We start from the raw sequence: 24,789 nt of genomic DNA on the forward strand, positions 1-24,789 counted from the left end.
ATGCGCGCGCGGGGGGTGGGGGTGGGAGACGCGGAGGGGGGGGCGGAGGCTCCAAGACCCGCTCTTATTTGATAACATATGTGGCCAATTAAGATTATTTTAAAAATTGCAACTAAATGATAAATTGTTCCTCAGTAAATCTTTCAAAAAAGCTCGAATGCAGAGGGGACAGCCTGGTATTTTCTCGTGGCCTGCGCTAGTGGGAACTCAGGCTATATTAAAAGCAGAAATTTATGAACTGGTCGAGATGTTATATATTAGACACCAAAGCTTAGCTGATAGGAGGGCATGAAATACAAGAAGGGAACAAATGGGGGAGGGTTTTTAAAGAGGGGCATAAAACGGGTATTAGTAAGTTCAAACATTATTTTTATATTAAAACAAAAACAGGCATTTTACAGAGTAAAATTTCACGTGAAGAGAAGAGACCTGAAAAGGCTCTCCTCAAAGGAGCGGGGGTTCTTTGGGGGTTGTGTCAACAGATTGAGGAGAGCGGCAGCAGTGAAGGAGCCCTGGAGTTTCCTCTGCCCTTTGGGGTGCTTTAGTGGAAAAATCTGAGGAGCGTTTCTCTGGAGTTTGGTAGCATGCCTGAACCCATTGTTCAGGAATGCTCTGACTCCAGGTTGCTGGGAACCAGCACTGGGCTATTGCTTAACAGAAAAGCCTTTGCTTTGCGCCAACCATAGGAATCCCGTAAGAGATTTCATATCCACGGTATCCCATGACGTGGCCAGTTTCACTAAGAGGAAAGACTGGCTAGCCAGACAAGTGAGAGGGCAGGGCTCTGATCTGCAGAGGATTTTTACTGAAGTATTCCACTCACGTTATGGCACTGAACCCTCCCCACAGCTCTGTGAGGTACACAATGTCATTGACCCCCACACTGAGGACAACACACTGAAGCTAAGGGAAGCGACTTCCTCAAAGTTATAGACCGGGAACAGGTGGCCAGGACCTGGCCCCAGACCTGTGGCACAGATTGTGGCGGCCACAATCTCCTCCTCCTGCAGAAAATCAGGTTCATTCGTCATGCCGATTCTAACTGATCGGCTGTGCCCACCTGGAGGGCAATGATGAAAAGGGGGCTTGATCAAGTATCAAAGACAGCCCTGGGGACAGAGGTGGGGATGGGGTGTGGAATGGGGAGGCTGACACATGCCACCTGTCTGCCATGCTTGACAACGGATTCCCCGATTGTCTTTGCCACTGATGCTCTAAGGAATGTTGGGCCAGTCGCTTTTTCTGTTTGTCAGATAAGACCCTCATAAGTGAAAACCGGCAAAAGTACACAGCAAATATAAACATCTCCACCTCCAAAGGGTATTCCTTCCTACCAGTACCACTTGAACTAGCAGAGCGAGAGGAAAAGAAAATTGAAACACTGGGTCCAAACTAGGCAAGACCGGAGGTGAGATTCAGAATCCTGAAAGTCCCGGTTTACCCCGCACACCCAGTTCCAGGCCCCAGCGGAACTCTCCTGTAAAAAGCATGCCCATTGCAGTGGGGAGAGGAGGCAAGGACAGCAGACAAGCATCACAGGGACCACATCCCACCATCCCCTGAATGCACAGACTGTTTTCAGCTTGGACTTCAATTCTCCGCTTCCTAGAGTACGAAAAGCTCTGCTCCTCTCCGTCTAGCACCAATGCGGTCAGACCCTGCCTCTGCGTCCAGCACTGAGCCAGAAAGACCCTGGGGGAAGGAAGAGTCGGCTCCAGGCAGCAGCTGCCCCCGAGGCAGTATTAGTCGAAACCTGAGAAGCCTGGATATTCCCTCCAAAGGCTTAGCACCCCCATGTGATCCAACGGCCCATGTGATTCAAACCACCCAATGTCCCAAGACCCAGAATTTGAACCAGATCACCAAAGTACTAACCACTCAGTCAGCTCTAAGGGGGACAGCTAGGACAGGCCTAACACAATCCATACTAACATCTAGGATCCAAGCCCTAGGCTTTAGGCTCCAGCTATATCCTGCCAGGACGCATCCTTATGTTTGCCCTCTCTCCCTCTACAGTCCGACGGACACACTGAACTCCCCAGCATAGGCCTTTGCTGGTCATGCCCAGGGACTGGTTCCCGTCCCCGGAGGAAAATACAAGGGGCTTCCTGGCTGGGACAGAAGGTTACCTTAAAATCAAGACCCACTTTTGTGTGTGTCTTAGACCTTCTGCCCACAAGGCTTATCTGGGTTCCTGAATCCTCAGCTTGTCCAACTTACTGGTTCCTCAGGACTTCCTTGCTCATTACTGCCTACCTGTTCTGTGGCTTCATGTCCCACTCTTTCCTCAAGTATGTGTACATTTCTAGATCTCTACAGACACACAACAAATGTCTGCTGGGATAGCAGTCTTGTCTCTTGTTTACCTTTCCAGTCTTATCTCTTACTCCACTTCATCAAGTCTACGATCCAGTCAAACTGGACCCTTTTCCATTTCCCGTACGACCCCCCCATCTCCCCACCTTCGTGCCCTGGTTTACATGATTCCCTCAGGCCCTCAGTATCCCCACCCCCCATCCTATCTCATAGGAATCTCGGAAGTCCTATCCCCGGAATTCTACGCAGCCTTTAAAACCTACCTCACAATCCCCCTCTGCTTCAAAGATTCTTCTCATGTTCTTGTTTTAGCCCAATAGGGACCTCTCCATCTGCACCTGGTTCTCCATCCGTGTCTCTCAAGGCGTGTACACGCTGAGGACCTAGCATCCCCCTTATCACGTGACTAGCCTACAAATTCCTTGAGAACAGGCTCTGTCCTTCGTATCTTTAAACACACTGTCGCTCCTCTCAGAGCAACACATGGTAAGTATTTGTGTGTGTGTGTGTGTGTGTGTGTGTGTGTGTGTGTGTGTGTAAAAAGAGATGGGAATACCCTTACTGCACTCTGTGTATGCCTTCTGGTTTCTGCCTATTCCAATTTGTGTCCCTTTTCCCCACTGGGCTCGTCTCATTAGCATCCACTATTTTTTATCCTATTAGAAATCATGATAGGCCAAAGTACGGTATTTCTTTAACAACAGGGGAACATTTCAATTGAAGTTTTTTTTTTTATAAAGTGATGACAGGCACACCTTCTCCCATTGGAGGTTCGGATCCAGTAACATCAGGAAACAAACTACTAAGTTTTATTTAACTGAAAAACTGACTCACTCTGAAAAGAATTTCTCTTGCTTTGTTTCTAGAGTTGAGCCTAAAACCGCGTACAAGAGACTTCACCCTATCCTGAGACAAAGCCCCTCATACAACTTCCGAATCCAAACGCGGTGTTACAGAAACTGGTTCCTCTGACGGTCTCAGAGTTTTTCCACTCAAGCCTCGCACACGGAATTAACTCAAAACTTCTGCAAGAGAAACGTCCCTTTTAGAGTTTGATTTGGCATCAGTTTCAAAGAGCTGTTTGTATATTTTAGAATATGTAGAATTTTCCTTTGATTGAAACCTCTCTTTTAACAATGGACAAGAGATGATTTCTCTTCTGAGTGATTTAAACAAAAACAAACACATCTTAGTTACATAGAGCCTTGTTCTCAAAGTGGTTTTTTTTGAGAGAAATCAAACCCTACAGATTGTTAAGCATTTGGCAAAAGCCTTCAAACAGCCAAAGCCAAATAATAGTGAACTTTTTCCTTGTTGTAGGAGATAAACAAATACTAGAGCAAATCGGGGAGGGGGGGCGGGGAAGATCTCCTTTCACTTTCTACTCCACTTGATAACACACACACACACACACACACACACACACACACCCCTTCAGAGGGGTTTCATCCTCCATGCATACTTCTGGTGCTATAGTCATAAAACTTGCCACAAATGGACATTTTCAACATCTGTTTGTGGCTGCTCCCAGACTCCCTGAATTTCTTTGGGATGTGAAGCCTTCTGTCTCCCAAGTGTAAACAGACATACCTAATTATGTATTAAGGTGTCTGAGAATAGCTACTTGTTTTGATGACCACCCCCCTACACACACTAAAAAAAAAAAAAGATAGTGAGCAAGCGGGCCTGGTCTGCTCTGTGTGCTGTGGGACAAACAGTAGCCCAGTGGTAGCTCCTTCTCAAACAATTCTCTGCCTGCCACGGACAAACCCCAGTCCGACTGTTCCCAGCCCGAGAATACAGTGTACCGAGTCTCTTCCAGATGTGGACCAAAACAGCCGATGACTGGTCAAGAGAGATGACACTGTCACCAAGCCAGGGCAAAATCTATTCAGTTTCTTCATAAGGATTTAATTTCAGGGTAAAAGAGGAAAGAGCAAAAGAGGAGGAGATAATTTAAGGGTAGCTCTTTTTCTTCTTCAGATCACAAGGGGCCATCCGTGTGCAGCAGTAACAGAAAAAATGTCAGCAGCCTATTAGAAATGTAGCAGGAGAAAACCATTCTAGAGCACTGGACTATCAGCCAGAGATTTGGGTTCTGGTCACAGCACTGTCCCAGGCGAGCAGGCAGCCATGAGGAGTCCCTTCCCCTCCCTGACCCACACGTTCCTTGTCAGTAAGAATGGCAGAATTTAACTAAATCATCTCCCTGGGTTTCTAGCTCCAAAATTCTGATTCTGCTACATGTGAGACAACCTGCAGAATTCCAAACATACCTTCAAAAGTCCTATTAGAAACACTGTTCCTCTAAAGAAAGGTGCCCATTCATTAAAAAATAGTATCTCGGGTTTTTTTTTTAAATTTTCTTAATGTTTATTTATTTTTGAGAGAGAGAGAGACAGAGTGTGAGTGGGGAAGGGGCAGAGAGAGAGGGAGACACAGAATCCGAAGCAGGCTCCAGGTTCTGACCGTCAGCACAGAGCCGGACACAGGGTTCGAACTCACGAGCTGTGAGATCACGACCTGAGCCGAAGTCAAACGCTCAACCAACTGAGCCACCCAGGTGCCCCCTCAGGGTTGTTTTAAATGAGGTATATCCACCGCGCAAAAAATACCCAGGTTTTCTCTCCAGATAACAAATGTCAATTAGAAAATAGGGAATACTTTCACACACACACACACACACACACACACACACACACACACACACAAATGTAACTGTCAATGACAGTTTGCAATGGAGGCCTAAAGAAAATGGGAACACTTCTTACAAAAGCTTTTTCATCGTCAAATTGAGCAGTAAAGAGGGTTAAAATTAGCTTTAGGCTCACACATTTGATGAGAAATACGAAGTGAGCTATTTCTCTTTAGCTCCTTGTTCTGGATTCCTCAAGTAAGTTGTTTTGATCTGAACTATCTGAAATTAAAACAAATTAACATTTTACATCAACCTTTCCAACTCTTGCAGGATAGGAGGTATAGTTATGCATAATTTAAGTAGCTTAGGTTTTCCTGTCCAACATATAAAAATACGTACTTTGAGGTTTTAAGATTTCATTAATATGTACATTTTTAATCTCTCGAATAAAATTGAGATTTATAAAATTAGGGGGTGGGCTGTTTCCACTGTTATTTCTGGCAGGAACTCAGTGAGTTTTACTTTATTTTGGGTACCCTGACCTGTATAAAGTATGAACGTCAGCAATTTAGTAAGGATTACTGGTGTTATGTCCCCCAAGTGTAGGCTGGAAAGACCAATGCAATGGAACTCCCTCCCGGGATGATACCCAGCAGGCTCTGTAGCAAAGTCTGGTTCTGATATGGGGAGACTGTTAGGACAAAGCATAGTGAGGAAAGCACATTTGGAACCAAAAGACTTGGGGCTGAGGGTTGACTCTCCTGGTCTTTGATGATGTGACCTAGGTCTAGTCTCTGAATGTCTCAGATCCCCAATTTCCTACTGGCAAAATAGAGACTACAGTAGTATCTACACTCCAATGAGCTGTTAACAGTGATTAAACGAGACAATGTCTATGAAAAGTGTTTTCCACATACTTAAAATACTATCTAGATATTATTATCATTATTAATGCTAAGATTTTACTATCCCCTTTGGACTCAGTTGCTATAATTCACCCCATTTTCCATTTTCCTCAGCACCTAATTTGTCTTAGAATACATGGTGTTATATACACACACACACACACACACACACACATACATATATCCAGAAGCTTTAATTTCTGACATCAAAAAAGCCCCTGTTATAGATGACCTGAGTGTCCTGAGTCTTTTCAACTTCCTTGCTCTCTGGAGTTCCCGAGAGCAGTAGAAGAATTCAAGGCTTCCCCCTAAGGATGCCTCCTCCTTCCTGGTGGTGTCTTTAGTTTTTCTTCACACGCTCCATGACACCTGCCCAAGTTTCCACCTCTCTCACCTGACCCAACCTTCAGGCCGGCATCCTATGAGACAGCAGCCCGCCCCGTTGCTGGAATCCACCTGTCACCTAGCTACACTGGGCCACAGACCTCCTCACCTCCAGTGTGATGCTGCGGGTGAATCCACAGTCCTAACTCTGAGTGTGTTTGTACAGATCTCTCTATTCATCCCGTTTCCCTCAATGCCAGCCTGCTTTTTATATGCGTTAGAGCTTACCTGCCATGTCTGTGGGCAGCTGAAGACCTTTACCTCAAGGCAGTGCATTTTACATAACGTAAGTGGTACAGCTGATGTGATTTTTATAAACTTCTAGGGGCGCCTGGGTGGCTCAGCTGGTTGAGGGTCCGACTTCGGCTCAGGTCATGATCTCGCAGTCCGTGAGTTCGAGCCCCGCGTCGGGCTCTGTGCTGACAGCTCAGAGCCTGGAGCCTGTTTCGGATTCTGTGTCTCCCTCTTCTCTCTGCCCCTCCCCTGCTCGCTCGCTCTCTCTCTCTCTCCCTCAAAAATAAATGTTAAAAAAACTATAAACTTCTAGAAAGATTGGTTTCCAACTTTTAACTAGAAGTTCTACTATTTATATGTTGAGAGGTGATTCTGTTATTAAATGATGGCAAGAAGACCCTTGGGGGTGGAGTTCACTTTGGGGCAACAGTTTTTCTCTTTTAGGCACCAGGCAACCTGGCAAAGAAGAGCAGGAAAGTCACTTTCGCAGCTTAGCCATCTTCGGGGATCCAGGGAGCCGTGGCTTTGCACGTCCAAAGCTGGCACTCTGAATACTGGCTTGGGAAGCGTGTGCCCGGGCTGAAACGTAACCGTGGCTCCAGTTTTCTAGCCCTAAGGTCCTAGTTTTGTCTAGTCACCAGTTCTGTAATCTGCAATATTATACTGCAGTGTGGTAGTGAAAAAGAACAGTACCCAAGGCTTAAATAAGCATGAGCATGATCAAGACCACCCCTCAACTGAAGGAGAAGAAAATGAATTACACACATTGGTACCATTGGGATTTAGAACTCCTGGCTCCTGGGGAGAAAACACCCCTCTTTCTAGTAGAGTACGCTGTTCTTAAATTTTACTCCTTTCACAGTGACTTTTCCTTTCCCCCCAGTGGCTTGTTACCTGTTGTTTCTCAATCTAGTTTTGCCTCCTCCTTACGCTGAAACTTTGGCTTCTATTCTCCCTTACTGTTCCATTCCAAATGACAAAGCCGGGGAGAAGGGTTAAAAACTAGGTGTGAGCGCCAAAGAAACAGCCAACCTATTACCCAGAATTCCAATCTGTAAAGTTCTCAGAGCCCTTGGACTTCTGATAACATCTCCCATCTTATGAGAGGCTGATCCTCTTTGAATTGTATCTTGTTTTGAGTCCTCTGCGCTTCTAAAACCCAAGATGGATCCCTCAAATACATTTTAAGTAGATTGGGTCACTGCTCCTAAGACCTGGATTTTACCGCTTTCCTTCTTTTCTTGAAAAATAGCGATGTGAGTTTTCAGCAGGCGGACCTCTGCGCCTCGGATTCCAAGAAGCAGCAGATGTCCACGGAGAGTCAGGCTTTTGTTGCTTTTCAAACAGGAAATGTACAGAATTGCTCTCATCTTCACAAGATCTTGAAGCTAACTTCTAGAGTCCCTAATTGAAGGTTGGGGGTGGGGGGTGGGGGTGAGGCTATCTCTTTTTAAGGCACAGGGCACCGTGAAAGAATCCCGGAAGGGCGGGACAGCTGACTACAACACTTAGACTAATTGGCTCAGCTATTTAAAGCTTCCTCCTTCACCCTCAGTGTGTATTTAGCACATTCTACTGATTCAAGTTCTTTCCAATTTAAGATACGCCCCCGTTTCTCAATCCTCTGGGAAGAAGCTGTTCTAGGTGGTTTTCCCATTCACAGGGAGGACAAGCACTCGCGCCTCCCCTGGCTTTACTTTGCTCATATGGCAAGATATTAGCTGGCCAGCCAGACGTGACTCACCCCCCGCTCCTGCTCAGGGGTCTCCTCGCTGCAGGACTGTTGCTGCACACTTCTAGGTATAAGCACCTGCATAGCCAGCTTGGTCACACCAGTGTGGTGATTTTCATTTTATTCTTTTTTTTCTTTTTAATGTTTATTCATTTTTGAGAGATAGAGACAGAGCGTGAGTGGAGGAGGGGCAGAGAGAGAGAGAGGGAGACACAGAATCTGAAACAGGCTCCAGGCTCTGAGCTGTCAGCACAGAGCCCAACGTGGGGCTGGAACCCACAGACTGCGAGATCATGACCTGAGCCGAAGTCGGACGCTCAGCCGACTGAACCACCCAGGCGCCCCGCATTTCATTCTGTCTTAAAGGAGTAAAAGGAATGGGTGTGCATCAAAGCTATCAAAGACATTAAAAACGTACTACCTATACTTGAAGAGGGTGAGAAGAACATACAATGCCGGTCGTTGCCCCAAATTAATCTAATCATTGTGCTTCACTGCACTGAAATCTGTGTTTGCACAGTGCCAAGGAAGGGGAGCTCCTGGAAATAATCAGATTAATGTGTCAATGAAAACAACCGAACCAAGCATTTCAGCTCTCTAAATGGATTTCTGGCCTGAATTTTCTAGGTTGGTGGTTTTGTATCCACCCAATAACTCAAGCGATTCCTGAATTACACTTCGCTCTGGGGTGTATGAACAATGTCTAAAGGTTAACTAAAATTTTATAAGATGTAGTATTATTCCTTTAAAGTAGACTAACAGCTGGGGACAAGCACGGCTAACACATTTTCATGATCCAGGCAAAATACCCGCTCCAGTCCAGAGTGTCTCTGTCCTCACCACTTTCAGGCAAGCGGAAGCCACCTTCCTCCCACCAGGGTGACTGCCACCGCCTCCCAAAAACACTGTTGCTTCCTCCCCCATACTCTTATACAGCTCTCCCCCCAACAGCCAGAGTGACATTTTGAAACTAGAAATCCATTTATATCACGATTCCGCTTAAGATCGGCCCATGGCAGGGGCGCGCCTGGATGGCTCGGTCTTGATTTCGGCTCAGGTCATGATCTCACAGTTCATGAGTTCGAGCCCTATGTCGGGCTCCGCACTGACAGCACAGAGCCAGCTTGGGATTCTCCCTCTCTCTCTGCCCCTTCCCTGCTCTCTCTCTCTCCAAATAAATATATAAGCTTAAAAAAAAATTAAAAAAAAAAAAAAAAAAAGGATCTGCCTATGGCTTATGGCTGCTCGGACCAGCAAACCCAAACCTTTGCTCCTGACCAGCGGAGGCCCAGCATGACCCGGAGTAGCAATCTCTCTGATTTCATCTCATCTTCTACCCATTCCAGCCACCAGACATTCTTCTCCCCACCTCAGGGCCCTTGCTCTGGCCTTCTCTGCTGTCTGCAGTAAGCTTCCTCATAACATCACCCTATTTTACTTTCTTTACAGCACATATCCCTAGGTAATATTTTCTCATTTTCAATTGCCTACCCTTCCCCAATAATAGCTAACATTTATTACCAGGCATTATTCTAAGAGCTTTATGTACTTTATCCTTTTGTCCTCATAACAACCTTCTGAAGTTAGTGGTATTGTTATTATTATTATTATTATTATTATTATTAGCCCACTTCACGGATGAGGAAATTGTGGTACAGACAAGCTAAGTAATAGTCCCAAGATCACATAGCAAGTGAGTCAAAAAGCCCAGATTGAAACCCACAGAGTCTGGCTCCAAAGACTGTTTAATGACTATATCATATGTCAGCAGAGAAAGTTCCCTGAGCTTTTCTGTCTTACCCATCACTGTATCTCTGGTGACCGGAACAGTCTCAATAAACGAGTGGATTTAATGTTGACAATAATTTGTATTAATGAAGACTTTTATCATGTGGTCATAAAGTACTATGATAGCAATGTTTCACTAAAAGGAACTTCTTGTTATAATTCTAATAATATTTTTTCTAAATATATTATTTCTTTAACATAGAAAGTCTGGTCCTCACATCCCATTTAGCCTATTATTAATAGAATTCACCTGTTCTTTTGTTTTCATAACTGTTAGCGGGTAAGATTCTCAGTTCTCCAGTAAGATAAATTGTATTTCATTATAACCAACCCCAGGTTAGATAAGTCACATAAAACCATGCAAAGGTATATAAAATGTCAATAATTTTTTTTTTAATTTTAATAAAGCTGTGGTTTCAAAATCTCTCTGCAGACTCAGACACACATGCAAGCGTAAGAGGCTTCACGTTAAATACGAAGTCACCTGTGGTCAAGTGTCAAGGTCTTTGGCACTAATTCACCTGATCCTAGATTGTTTCTCAACAGAATCAACTGAAACACAGGACAAACTTTTCTTGACACCTACAGTAGTTATTCCTACTAATTTAGTTCATAAACCAAGTACTATGCTAGCTTTTATTTTTGTTATGGGTGGCGGTATGTAGATTTTTGATCTGCTGATTCCTAAATGTTTCTGAGAGAAAACCCACCCCTTCAGGACTTATTTTAGAATCACAGACATTCAGAGCTTTATGATGCACCCTGGAGAGTATCTAGCCCAACTCGCTCATTTCACACACAAGGAACCTAAGACCCATAGAAAACTTAAGTGAGCTGCTCAAAACTCAGGTTGTTCAATTTCCAGCAAAGCGCTGTTTCCAGCATGTTGCAAGTGATGCTATGAGTGTTTGATCACTGTGCTATATGCCTGGGCCTCGGAAGGAGTATTTTCTAATAAGCCAAACCAATGCGACACAGTTTTATTGAGCAGCTGCTATTTTTTTAAATGTTTTTATTTATTTTTGAGACAGAGAGCGACAGAGCATGAGCAGGGGAAGGGCACAGAGAAAGAGGGAGACACAGAATTCGAAGCAGGCTCCAGGTTCTGAGCTATCAGCAGAGAGCCTGACGCGGGGCTCGAACTCACGGACTGTGAGATCGTGACCTGAGCTGAAGTCGGACGCTTAACCGACTGAGCCACCCAGGCACCCCAAGCAGCTGCTATTTTATCAGTGTTGGGTTCAATCCAATTTTGGGGGTGTATGTCCCAATTTAAATGCTCTAATCATTTGCTGGATTAAACAGGTCATCTGAGGTTTTACTAACCCTTCCAAGGTTAATTAATCCAACTATTAACCCAACAGTATCGTTATGCACTTGAACATCAATGATCATTGAGCACCATTTAGGACAGAGACTGTTAAGAGTAGATCAAAAAATCCAACTGTACATAATCTACAAGAAGCCCACTTTAGATATAAAGGCACAAAGAGATTACATAAAGCAGCAAGAACTCCCATTCATTGCTGCTTTGGAATGCAACATGGCACAGCCACTTTGGGAAACAGTTTGGCAGCTTCTTACAAAAGTAAATACGCTCTTACCACGTGATCCAGCAATTGCACTCCTTGGCATTCACCCAATGAAGCTGAAAAGTTATGTCCACATAAAATGTATACACAGATGTTTATAGGTTATAAGGTACTCACACTATCTATCCATGAAGTGCTATAGTGTTAGTGAAGGTAGACTGGGAGTAGTGGTGAATGTATATTGCAAACTCGGATAACCATGAAAAGAGGGTAAAGAGAGAAGCATAACTGATATGCTAGGAAAGGAGAGATAACAGAATCATATAAAATGCTGAACTAAAACCACGAAAGGTAGAAAAAGAGTGGAAGAGGGCAGGGCACCTGGGTGGCTCAGTCGGTTAAGCATCCGACTCTGTTTCGGCTCAGGTCATGATCTCAACGGTTCATGAGTTTGAGCCCCGCATCAGGCTCTATGCTGTCTGTGTGGAGGCTTCCCGGGATTCTCTCTCTCCCTCTTTCTCTGCCGCTCCCCTGTGCTCTCTCTCTCTCAATCAAAATAAATAAATAACTTTAAAAAAGAAAAAAAAAGAAAAAGAGTGAAAGACAAGACATAGGATAAAAAACAGGGCAATAATAAAAAATAGTAACAAATATGTAGATAGTAATCCAACCATGTCAATCCAACACTTTGAATGTCACTGGTCTAAATGCACCAATTAAAAGACAGAGATTGTCAGAGCAGACCAAAAAAACAAGACACTAGTAATGCTTCAAAGGTACAGTACCTGTGACACCTACGAACTTCTAAGGTCAGAAAAATAACTTTCTGTTGTTTCTGTTATTTCTGTTGTTAACTGCCCAGAAGGCCAATCTCTTTCTTTTTCAGAATCTTTCAGGTCGACTCTCCACTGTACCCTTAAGCAAAACTGAGCACGTATTGTTTTCCTAAGGTCTAGTTTGGAAGCTTCCAGGTTTGTTTTTTTTTAATGATGAGTACCACAACACTATTATCAGACTTTTTCCTCTTTTCCGAGCCTATTTTAATTCCTTCTGTGGCTTTTGTTTGGAAAGGGTTCTTCTTAATTATGTATGGATTTAATGTGACCACATCAATGGGTTTATTATTGATTTATCATGAATCACTGCGCTCCTTGGCACAGGGTGGAGTGTTTATAACTATTATTATATTTGTTATTATTATTCCATTAACTATGGCATTATTACTAATTACGACAGGGAGCTGGAACAGTGTCCATTTTGATCAGAGAGACAGCGGTGAACTCTGGATATAGAAACATCAGTCTTGTTCCAGTCTACTGTGCTTGACTGCATTTCTAAGTTTATCACTCAAGGCCAAAGTCTCTCTGGAAAAGATGACACCTTCCTGCATAAGAAATCCTTTGAGATATTCAGGGACACTGGTACCTAAGCAGAATTTTATTTACGTGACTGTCATGGATTGGAGATTCATGAATTTCGTGAGAGTCACATAAAAAAAAAAAAATTAGACGGTAGTACAGTCAAATGGGATCCGAGATTTACCTCGAACCAATTCTGACCCAATTTAATAATATATCCTTCCTATTCATTTTTTAAGAAAACAAAGAAAAAGGGAGACTGAAAAGGACTTTGAACTGTTCAAAATAAAATGCTGTCTAAAAAGGACTGTGAATAACTCAAAGTGCTGTCATTTGAAAATAAATAAATAAAATAAATAAATAAATACATAAATAAATAAAGTGTTGTCATTTGTATTTTATCCTATAGGGTTTTTTTTTTCTTTCCCCCATGGGTCACTAGGAATGATTCCTATAGGTTTTTAATTATATGTCAACTTTTTACTTGTTTAGTTACCTCTTTCAATGATATCTTTCTAAGTTTCCCCTCGTAACTATTTCTACATATTAATAAATATAAAACCAAACTTAAAATAATCATGCAGCGTCTCTTTCCCCTTTCCACCAGCAGTGATCAATGCAGATTTCCTGAGAAATCAATGCTGACTGAAGTAACAAAATAATAGTAGGTCATGGGGGGGGGGGGGGCCGGTTTCAGTGGGGCCTGTTTTTCCTGAGAGAAGTTAAAGCGGTAGTTTGGCTAATATTAACTAACATCCCAAATACTAGACCTGTCAAGAATATTTACATGTATATTCATTCTCAATGTAGTGAGCAGGTGAATACATACATATATGTATGTTACAGCATAAGACTAACAGTGTTGCTTCACTTTAAAAGAGATGATAAGCGTGCCTGGGGGGCTCAGTTGGTTAAGCATCTGACTCTTAGGTTTCAGCTCAGGTCACAATCTCACAGTTTGGGACACGGTGCCCCACGTCAGGCTCCACACCGATAGTGTGGAGCCTGACTGGGATTCTCTCTCTCTCCCTCTCTCTGCCCTTCCCCCATTCTCTCTCTCTCTCTCTCTCAATAAATTTAACAAGTAAATACAATAAGAGACAGTAAAAATTCTATAATATAAACACATGCTAGGACCGTGTTTGTGCATACGAAATATGAAATTAAGAAATGGCAATTGTCAGGGCCAAAACATAACAGACTCTTAAATATGGAGAGCAAACAGAGGGTTCCTGGAGGGGTGGTGGTGGGGGCGGGGGGAGGATGGGTTAAATGGGTAAGGGGCATTAAGGAATCTACTCCTGAAATCATGATTGCACTATATGCTAACTAACTTGGATGTAAATTAAAAAAATAAATTAAAAAAAATGGCAATTGTCATTAATCTCCTACCAATCCCACTTCTAGACCTATTAGCAACTCCTAACAACAGTTACGGTGTAAGCAACCCGAAAGCAGGGAGCACTATTGGACAGACCCTTCTGCCATGAGCAAGTACTCCCCATACAGGCAGACCACAAGACTAGGACTCACAGACAGATAGCAAAGGATTAGCAGGCCAGGTCCTCGGCCTAGGGGAACTTCCAATCTAGCTAGGAAAAGACAAGATTTTTTTTTCTTTTTTTTTTTTTTAAAAAGACAGCTTTTCTTTTTTTAAACGTTTATTTATTTATTTATTTATTTTTTTTTTTAATTTATTTTTGGGTCAGAGAGAGACAGAGCATGAACGGGGGAGGGGCAGAGAGAGAGGGAGACACAGAATTGGAAACAGGCTCCAGGCTCCGAGCCATCAGCCCAGAGCCTGACGCGGGGCTCGAACTCACGGACCGCGAGATCGTGACCTGGCTGAAGTCGGACGCTTAACCGACTGCGCCACCCAGGCGCCCCAAACGTTTATTTATTTTTGAGACAGAGAGAGACAGAGCATGAATGGGGGAAGGTCAGAGAGAGGGAGACACAGAATCTGAAACAGGCTCCAGGCTCTGAGCTGTCAGCACAGAGCCCAACGCGGGGCTCGAACTCACGGACCGCGAGATCGTGACCTGAGCCGAAGTCGGACGCTCAACCGACTGAGCCACCCAGGCGCCCCAAGACGAGATTTTTTATATATTCTTGCCATATCTTAAGAAATATTATGAAACCACACATGCCAACGAGTGGAATTTTCTTTCTCCAGCTGAAAATGTAATTGTTGAAGTGATTCAGACTGAAAGTAGAATCTAGCAGAATGGAATTATTTTTTTTTTTTTAATTTCCTAAGGAGAGGCCTTAAGTTGCTCATGCAGTAGGGCAAAAGAGATGGCCTGTCACTAAACTCCCGAGCATTTTTGCACATTCTGGCATCTACCGGAGCTGGCATCACAATGTAACTGGGTCATATGTGTATTACGTCATCTCCTAAGCACGGATGATGTCTTCGGTTTTGTTTCTGTGTGTTGCCTGCCTAAGCACACGATAATTATGTACCAAGTGTCTGCTGAGCAGACTTGAAATGACTGCCATAAGCTGAAGAAAGACATCCCAGGCTGGAGGGAACGCAAGAGGCTATCTGTTGTATATTGGGTGAGGTTATAAAAACCCCAAAAGTTCGTCACAGGCAGGAACGAAGAATCAACTTAAGACGTGAATAAGATAAGAATGAAGATAAAACCGAACAGGAGTAACTATATATGATCAGACTTGGATCTGAAAAACAAAACAAACAACGACAAAAAACAACAAACAACAAACCAAAACAACCATGAAAGGAAAACAATGGGAGCGATGCAGTTTGACAAAAAAATGGCAAACATGAGAGAATAATGTAACATGGTCACCAAAGCACTGAGGCCACCTCTGCTGAGGCTGACAGAGGCCACAATAAGGGAGTTTGGTTCTGGGCACCAGGCATAAAGAGGGACGCTGACAAACTGTGGCATGCCCAGAGACCACTGACCAGGACAGTGAGGTGATATGAAACCCTATCATACAGCAAGGGCTTAAAGAGCGGGGAGGATGGGGGGAGAACGAAGGTCGGTCTGGAGAAAGGTAAGACTTTGTGAGAAATGCTGTCACAAAACCGGATCTTTTGCTTTGAGCTTCAATTTACAGCTTAGCTAATAGAATTTCTATTATTTTCTCAGAAAAGACTTTGACACTTTATTGCATGATGGCTAGAATGAATGTCAGGCTCCAAATTAGAAATCAAAAATTCTACTTGATCATTTGGTTTCAAGCTGGAATGAAAGTATGTTTTGGCATTATTACCAACTGTTAGCGGCAAGTTCTGGAAACAGATGCAGTCTTGCTATGTGTTCTAAATATGAAACACATTGCAGAAAGGCTTGGAGATAAAAATATATACTGCTTATGCACACTCATACTGTGCTATTTCCTGTCCTTATCAGCAATAAAAGTCCCTCTTGTTTCACCCTTTCTTTGTTGTTCCAGGTGAACAAAATCTTTTTTCTTTTTCCCTTTCTTCTATCCTTATTTCTTCTACATGCCTACCTTCCTGTAGTTTTCTATCGTCTTTCCCACTATTATTTGTCTCATTAAAGATTTACTGAGCACATACTATGTGCCCAAAACTGTGCTGGGTTATAAGAGTTCAAGAATATGTACAACACAGTCACGGTCCTTGACAGTGAGACGCTCACCTCCTATAGAAGGGGAAAGGCATGGACGCAGATTATCGTGCTAAAGGAAGGGGGGCACACATTAGAGGTGTGTCCAAAGCAGGGAGATGAGAAATGGACGGGTGTAGGGAGAGTAATAAACTTGGAGGAAAGTGATGGTTGGGGAAGGGATTCCTTCTAGGAAAGAGGTGGCTGACAAAGATGGGCGGGGCCTTGGTGGAGAAAAGGGCTAGTGTGGAGTGGGAAACAGTGCAGCTTACTTAAGGAACACCAGGCATTCTTAGAGAAAAGGAGCATCCTTTACCTAGGCAGAGCTGAATATCTGGGGAGGCAGTGAAGTAGCCAGATAAATGGGTTGTTTTGTTTTTTTTTTTTAGTTGGGTCTCTCCCGTTCTTGAATTGTTAAGAATCATCACCTAAATGTAAATGTTTGGTAAGCTGTCTACGGATAAAACTAAAGAAAAATCTTAATTAAAAAAAAAAAAAAATGGACCAAAGGTATGGACAACCACAATCGTGTTTCCCCAGGAAGGAATGGATGAAATGCTTTCTAAAAAAAGAAATCTCACTGACGAAGTCAGTGACAAAACAAATTGGGATGGGGGTATTCCAGGTGCTGCGAGACTGGCTTTGAGGTTTTAAAAAGTACAACAACGTCCTCACAATAGAACAGTACCCAGCGGTGAAAAGAAGTGACTTATCGGGTCATGACAAGATATGGAGGGGCCTTAAAGGCACATGGTTAAGTAAGCGAAAGAAGCCAGTCTGAAAGTCAGGCTACAGGTTGCATGATTCCAATTATACGACATTCTGGAAAAGGCAAAACTAGAGAGACAGGAAAAAGATGACTTCCAGGGGCCATGGGAGCAGGTAGGTAGGGATAGACAGGTAGAGCCCAGGGGATTTTTAGGGCAATGAAACTATTCTGAATGACCCTATAGTGCTGCACACATGGCATTGTGTATTTGAAAAAAAAAACCCACAGAAGTGCACAATGTTGAGAGTTAACATAACACAAACTATGCACTTCAGTTAAAAATAACATATCGATATTGGTTTATCAGTTGTAACAAATGCACCACACAAATGCAAGATGTGACTAATAAGACAAAATGGCAGTTGGGGGGGGGGCGGGGGTGGATATATCCCCACTCTACTTTATGCTTAATTTTTCAGTAAATCCAAAACTGCTCTAAAAAAATAAAGTATCCATTCTAAAACATGTATAGAGAGAGATAAAAATAAAAATAGTACGTTTCTACTGTTTGGAGGCTAAGGACACAACTTAGTTTCTCCACCGGCAGTTATCAGGTAAGGCAAGCTTTCTTTGATAGAAGTCCTAAGAGCAACAAATCCCTGGGCAGACATTAACTCACTCCTTGCAGAAAATTCTGAGATGTGTGGATGGACAATTTGTTCACAGGGGCCAACAGAGGCACAATGAATTCACTGACGGACATATCTGAGAATAACACGAAGAATCTTCAGTGACAATGAAACTAAAAGTCTGGCTTCCTCAGTTAAACTGCCTCCACCCTCTTCTCGGATCCCATCGAACCACAGGAGTCACCGTGTCACTAAAAAATTAACTCCAGTACTTTTGGTGAAGTGAGGTGCAAGCTCCCAAGTCGTCTTCTACAAAAGAAAGGGATTGTAGCAAACCTTTCAATAGAATCTGTAGCCACGTCTTTGCCATCCCTGCGTACCCATGAGTCCCTTATGAGTCCCTTCGTCACTAAAGCTTTTCCTCGCGTGTGGGTGGTGGTACATGTATCGAGAACAGACCCGTGGGAAAACAGCTATCAAGAACCACGTATAACATCGGAGTCAAGCCACGCACGCAAGTTTCATTCTGAGCTCTGGTACCTCTGTCTACCTACAATGTAACAGTAAATATCATATAACCAAGTTCAGTCAGTTCTGTGGGCCAGGCCAACTCCCCCAACTCATCTAGTCAGAATGGAAACCGCTTCCTCGGTCCCCAGCACCAGTAACTCAGAACCCGTCGTCAACTGAGGTCCAGGTCTGCCCTGAACCTGGGCCCACGGTGATCAGATCAAGACATCATCGGCTCGTGTCGGAAGACAGCCCGTCTTGCGAGAAAGCAAGGTGAATTTCAACTTACAGACTGCAAAAATAACCCAACCAATCACGGTCGAATTAACAGAGAATACTGACCAACATTCCACCGGTAACACAGGGCTTGCCTTTGTTTAGGGTCTATTAAATTTAATAACTTCCCCCTCTGTGGCTTTAAACAGAGAACTTCTTCAAAATAAGAGTGGCTCTTATTAAACTTAATTACTTGCCCGTGGCTGCTGTGGCACATGTGTGTCTACCAAACAGGTGGCTCTTAATAAAGGAATGGTTCTGTAGTAAAAAGTAGATGTTCTAGTGTTTTATTATAGTCGCCTTAACTTTCTGCTTTATTAGTATTAATTGCTGGAGTTTTCCTTTTAACCTCTCTTAAGGCGTCACTCCCTCCTGTGAGTTAAGAGTGGTCCCGAGAAAATAAATGTCCACGTATCCTTGGCACATTACTGAAGCCTCTGGTTTCAACACTGGACTCAGGGGACTTGATAGAAACTCGGTTATAAGGGACATTTAAAAACGAACTGCATCAAACACTGCCGGGTTTGAAATTACATGAAACCACCCTCCCAGCAGACCTTGAATGATAAAATGGGGTTTTTCCACTGGCCATGTCTAGATTTTGTGGTAGTAATAAAATAATTTTTAGTAGCTTTATTTATTAGACTAACGCCTATTCTGCTGACCTTTGGAAATATTATAGTTTAGTGACTGAGAGTCATAAAAACAGAGACATCCTTAATAGTCTTGTGCAGTTGATTAAGTGGAATTTTTTGATATTTAAATATTTTGAAAGAAGAAATTCAAGACCATTTGATGAAAAAAACACACAAAAAATATGTAACCCTCAAAAAGATTACAGTTTCTAACTCTGTCTTATGTAAAAAAAAAAAAAAAATCCTATGAATGGAGATAAAAAATCCATACAATCTGCACTGGCCTCTCCCAGAGTAACTGAGGCAGAAAACACGTATGGCCCTTCCCTGCATCTCTAATTCATGTACCTTAACTCTCTTAAGAGATCTCCCAAAAGCATCAGAGAGGTCCATGGGCACAGCGACCAAGATCATAGAAAAATGCTTGTATTAACCTTTTCCACTTCGTGTATGCCAAACAGTGGTACAGACTTGGGTTAATCGAAGCTACTTTACTCAGGTGGATGGGACAGGGGAGGAGTCGTCATCTCCTTCAGGACACTAACAACAGCTCGTACTCTGACCCACAAGTCCAAGAATCAGACTCAATAAACGGTCGTGTTTCTTTTCCTAGTAGGATAATTACCTAAAATACATTTTGAAAAGTCTGTAATTATTTATTTACATGGAATTTCGTGATAACCTGCAGAAAAGCAATGACAATCTTTGTGCCAAGCCTCACGAATGTTCTGAACATCACAAATGCCATGGGTGAGAAAATTCTTGCAATGATACAGACAATGGTCTGGGTTATCATCAGGCTTACTTGTCCTTGTCTTGCCATACTTGACTCTGATAGAATCAGAGTGAATTTTCTGTATAGTGAATATTCTTTTAGGATCACACAAGATGAAATGAGATAATGTATGAAATCCCTCAGGGGTGAAGGATGCTACTTAAACACAGATTGTTGTGTGATAAGAAGTATGGGAGGGGAGGGGAATCAACCCCTAGAGGGTTTCTCTCACACTGTAATGTCTCCAGACTGGTTGCTGATAAGCAGCATTTGATTTTTATAATTCACTTGAATATGAACTAATAAGCTCATTACAATAAGGTAAGCCCTATTAGTCAATTACAGGACAATAACTTACTGTTTGGTCAAAAACCTATGACTGCTGCTATTGTTTTTGTTATAATATTGAAGGCTACTCCAGGTTAAGGAAGTATCTCCTGAATCTTTGTATTGTGCCTATGAACTTCAAGACATCTGGCTTTGCATCTTCACTTGCAGGTGTAAGGACTGTGGGTAACACACCTTCACCATCGTATTTTTATTTATATTTGGCTTCCGTGAGGGTGACTGCAGGGGAAATGTGATATAGCATCACTGTCATCACTGGAATTCATTAAGTTCTAGTATAAATGTAGCTACACTTGAAAAATTACTCAGAAGGAAGGATACCAAATGAAGTTGTAAAATTGGATGCTCTAACAATCTTTAAGTATATTAAATGAGGATCTTTCTTTGGAATGGTCTTGTAGGATGAAATGGAATTTCTTTAGGAACAGTTCTTTCTGAAAGATCTTTCTAGTTGCTTTTATTCCTACGATTCCTTGGAAAAGAACATGATCATTCCATTCTCCGATATTAGAATAGTTACTTTCTCTTAGTGCGTGATTGGCCTTTTGTGAATGGCTCACACCTGCTTTTAGCTCTACAAATATTCATTCTAAATCTATACAGTAATAGTTATAGCAAACATTGAGTACTTCTGTGTGCTAGGCATTATGTTCCGTGCTCTATGAATTACATCTCAGCATTAACTCACTTAAATACTTAAAATTTCAAGAGTTTTTGTTTTAAACATGGTCTGTGGTGGACCCATTTTGCAAAGCAAATAATCCTCGTTAAAGCGTTTAGATTTTTACCTACTTGACTCATTTAAGCTAGCGCTTGCCTGCAAATTCTATACAGATAAGCAATTTTTACAAAGCCATTTTAGCTTCATAATGATCAGCTACAATCTATTGAGCAACTAGCATGTGTGAGGCATGCTGCTCACGCTTTACATAAAGCACCTCATTTAATCCTCACGGTAGCCCTAGGACATTAATATTATATCCTTATTTTACAAATAATAAAGCTACATTTCAGAGAAGTAAGAAACTTGCCTAATATGTGCATGAGCTGGGATTCAAACCTGGGTCTAAACCTCCAATCCTACTGTATAAGTAAGGACTTTGTTCTCACCCCAGATCATCTGAGACTATTTCTTTAACCCCTTCAGATAGGGAGATGAGAACAGTTCTTTACATAAAAATCTGAACTGTTCCGGAAAGCATCTCAAAGAGGAAACACACACGACTGCTTGGAGATGGAAATGAAGGTTAATATTTTAGCTGTCTATGCTACGAAGATAGCATCCTGGACCTTAGGGACCGCTTTAGATATTGGGGGGGAATAATAAAGACAGAAACTATGCAACTTGGCACCTTGGACCCTATGAGACGGGCTCCACTCCAGACAGGTCCCTAGGACCTAGGACTGGTCCCCAAGGAAGTGAAAAGGGCACTCGTTCCAGCTGACTTGGTCCCCAAGCCCACCAAGCTGCACTCTGGGATGCTGGCACAGCCCAACACTCAAGAGCAAGGTCAGGTAAATCAAATCAGGGCTCCTCCAGTTCCCTGACAGTCCATATCTAGTTCTTTCTTCCTGTTTCCCAATATGCTGACAAGAGGGATTTTCTGCTCTCCTCCCTTGAATGTTTACACAGAACCTCCCACCCTGGCACCATGTCACTTTGCCAGTAACAACTCACAGAAATGTCTGGGGCAGGAGGAAAAATCTGGACTAAACTCAGTTTTAAACTAGTATAGAGCAGAGGCTCATTCCTACCCTTGGCCTCAGACCAGTATATGACTGGATAAGTAACCAGTTTCTGCTCCTACTGCCTCGTCTGTGAAATGGAAAGAGTCATGTTGTTATTAGTTTATGGAAGTGTTTTAAATAATTATCAGTAAGTTGACTCAAAGTAATCTAGCTATTCTAGATTACACATGTAAATGATAGACGATCATGACTGCCCACGTATGCAGCATTGTCTCAGTGTTACTTTCAATGGTTTTCCTACTGAATTTTATGTGAATACACCTGGGTAAGAAGGTGCTGTAGATAAAACGTCTCTAAAGCAATAATCACTCCCTGAGGTTTTTTTCCTCTAGGTACTGCCAGGGGACAAATAACAAAGTCTGCTTCAGCCACAGAGGGTTGGACAGATGGAAACCCCAGAGGACCCTAAACAGAAGCAAGTTTGCACAAATCTGTCCTGGCAAAGTGTCATTTTGGCCCCATGTAAAACAAAACAGGTCCAGTATAAAATACAGAAGGAATGACCAGAACTACTTCGACACCATCCAACACTGCCTTTGATCCCACATCAGCCCTCATTCTCCCCACTGTGCCTTACTCATCCTTTCTCATGTCTTTAATTGATGTTTGCCTAAAGGAGGGAGTCATTCCTGTCAAGGGAAATGATAACTAAAATTCTACACTCTGCACAATTCCCCAATAAATACCATGTGATTCATAAAAATAATAATAGCAGTCATAATGAAAAGTGGGAACATGGTTTTCCAAAGGGTTTTGTGGTTCTCCCTCCACCCCTCTTCTTTCCCTACTCACCCCTGCGGGAGTCCATCTGCTGTAGAAAATGTGAAGGGCACTAGGACCAGAGAGCCCTTTCCTGCCATTCGCTTGAGAAACAAAGCCTTCCCTCCTCCCAAGTGGAAAGAAAGAAAGGAGTCTGAACTAATCAAAACCTGCAAGCCTGCTGGTGGAGCTTCAGCTTGTCAGTGATGCAACTCAGCGGAGTGAGTAGCGGCTTCGAGCTTTGCAGAAAATGAAGAGAGGGAGAGAAACAGAGACAGAAACACAAAGAGAAAGAAAGAAAGGCATTAACCTGGCCAGGAGTTAAACAGGTGCATGGAGCCCGAACGCTGAGAAGAGCGTCTGACACATAGAGGGGCCAACTGCATGTGCCTCAGTGGGGTTGCTTCTTTATTTACGGGGGCAGTGCTCTGGCCTGGTATCAGGGCTGTACCGAGAGATCTTTTCCCTATTCACAGGACTCAGAGGGTTGGCCAAGAGCCTTTAGCTTTTCTCTACTTGCCCACGTGAAGTCTGTGTACACTTTCTGGCTCTCCACGAGGAATTCTCTCCACGACAGAGAGGGGAGGCCAGCTCGTTTGCCACACGCACATCCACCAGCAGCCACAGATTTTGGTGGTGCCTCTGGAATAATGGGTGTGTGAGCACTGGGGACGCCATGTTGAGAGCGACCACAGTGTGCTAGATGGTTCGTGGAGAGGCTACCTCAGTCTGGAACTGGCTGCTCAGAGGCCAACTCGGCCTTTTAAAAGATTCTTCCAGGCCTCACCTCACTTCAAATGACTAGCTTCTGAGAAGGATCTTAAGTTTGCTGGTGCTCTCTCTCAGAACGAGCTGGCCTGGACTTCTGGGGTTTAAGAGGCTCTAGAAATGGAAGGCTGTGCCATCAGTCTATAATCTGGTTTACAGGCAGATGTTAAGAAAAGAAAGGAACACAAGCAGAGGAAGGCCTGGCATAAGACCCTCAGGAGAAGGCCCCAGTTGAGACAGTGCCCACCAAAGGGGATACGATTCGGCAGGACTAAAACTGGGTGGCATTAAATAGCATCTTAAGAAAATTATGCCATCTCTGGTGGATTTTTAGTCTCTCAATTTAAAATGTTCAAGTACATGATAGCCCTATAATTCAGAAGACCCGGTCTGCCGCTGTCATACCCTTGCCCCCACGCCTCCGAGAGAGAGTTCCTGTGAGCCTTGGCCCATTCTACGACCCCAGCCCCACCCCTGCACAGGAGGGGGTTTTCACTTAAAGTGTGGTCTTTACCTGAAATGCGCCTGGGCACGTCGGTGATGGCAGGAAGCCCCGTGCCCCGTGTGGAAGACAGCGGGGTGGTGGAGTGTATGGATGGGGACGTCATCTGGCTCAGGTAGGAGGGGTAAGACTGGTCATAGGACCACGGCGGGGAAGACTGGGCCTGCCTGGGGTCTAGGAAAAAGAAGAAAAATCTTTAGTGTACCAGCCAACTGTGGACTTAGAACATGCAACCCCAAAGTGAGAAAGGAGAAAGTAAGAGAAAAGCAAGCATCTGTAAGGAGTATTCATTTCCTATGATCCTACCCTTTCAGGCCCTGTATGGCACCAAACTTTCGAGACCTCCAAGCTCCAGCACAACAACACGGATCATGCATAAAGACTATTTCTCCCTCATATAAGTATTTCTATTTGGAAAGTCTAACACCCATTTATTTATTTACTTTTGAAATTTACTTATTTATTTTGAGAGAGAGAGAGAGTGCGTGCGTGAGCCAGGGAGGGGCAGAGAGAGAGGGAGAGAGAGAATCCCAAGCAGGCTTCAAGCTGTCAGCGTGGAGCCCAACTCGGGGCTCCACCTCCACAGGGCTTGAACTCACAAACCCGTGAGATCATGACCTGAGCCAAAATCAAGAGT

General features: G+C 43.3%; 1 protein-coding gene and 1 long non-coding RNA gene across 14 annotated transcripts in view; one reads left to right on the forward strand and one right to left on the reverse strand.

The window, feature by feature from the left end:
* RUNX2 (RUNX family transcription factor 2) overlaps positions 1–24,789 on the reverse strand; it is a 326,738-nt gene that overhangs the window by 115,478 nt on the left and 186,471 nt on the right. For 7 of the 13 annotated variants that reach the window (XM_019457307.2, XM_019457306.2, XM_053904964.1 and 4 more), the window contains one exon: positions 24,165–24,326. The exons of 3 other annotated variants lie outside the window; for them this stretch is intronic. In XM_019457307.2, the coding sequence (XP_019312852.2) occupies positions 24,165–24,326 (162 nt within the window). Of the gene's footprint in view, positions 1–23,052; positions 23,122–24,164; positions 24,327–24,789 lie in introns of all 13 variants that reach the window. 3 more of the 13 variants (XR_008423075.1, XM_019457310.2, XM_053904965.1) reach the window with 1 other exon arrangement.
* Positions 2,591–3,518, forward strand: LOC109271693 (uncharacterized). Its single transcript, XR_002082070.2, has 2 exons — positions 2,591–2,802; positions 3,183–3,518. It is a non-coding gene; the product is annotated as an uncharacterized LOC109271693 (long non-coding RNA).

This window comes from Panthera pardus, unplaced genomic scaffold (assembly GCF_024362965.1).
Source record: "Panthera pardus isolate Hobbes unplaced genomic scaffold, ASM2436296v1 HiC_scaffold_17, whole genome shotgun sequence".
In the NCBI taxonomy this organism is placed as follows: Eukaryota; Metazoa; Chordata; class Mammalia; order Carnivora; family Felidae; genus Panthera; species Panthera pardus.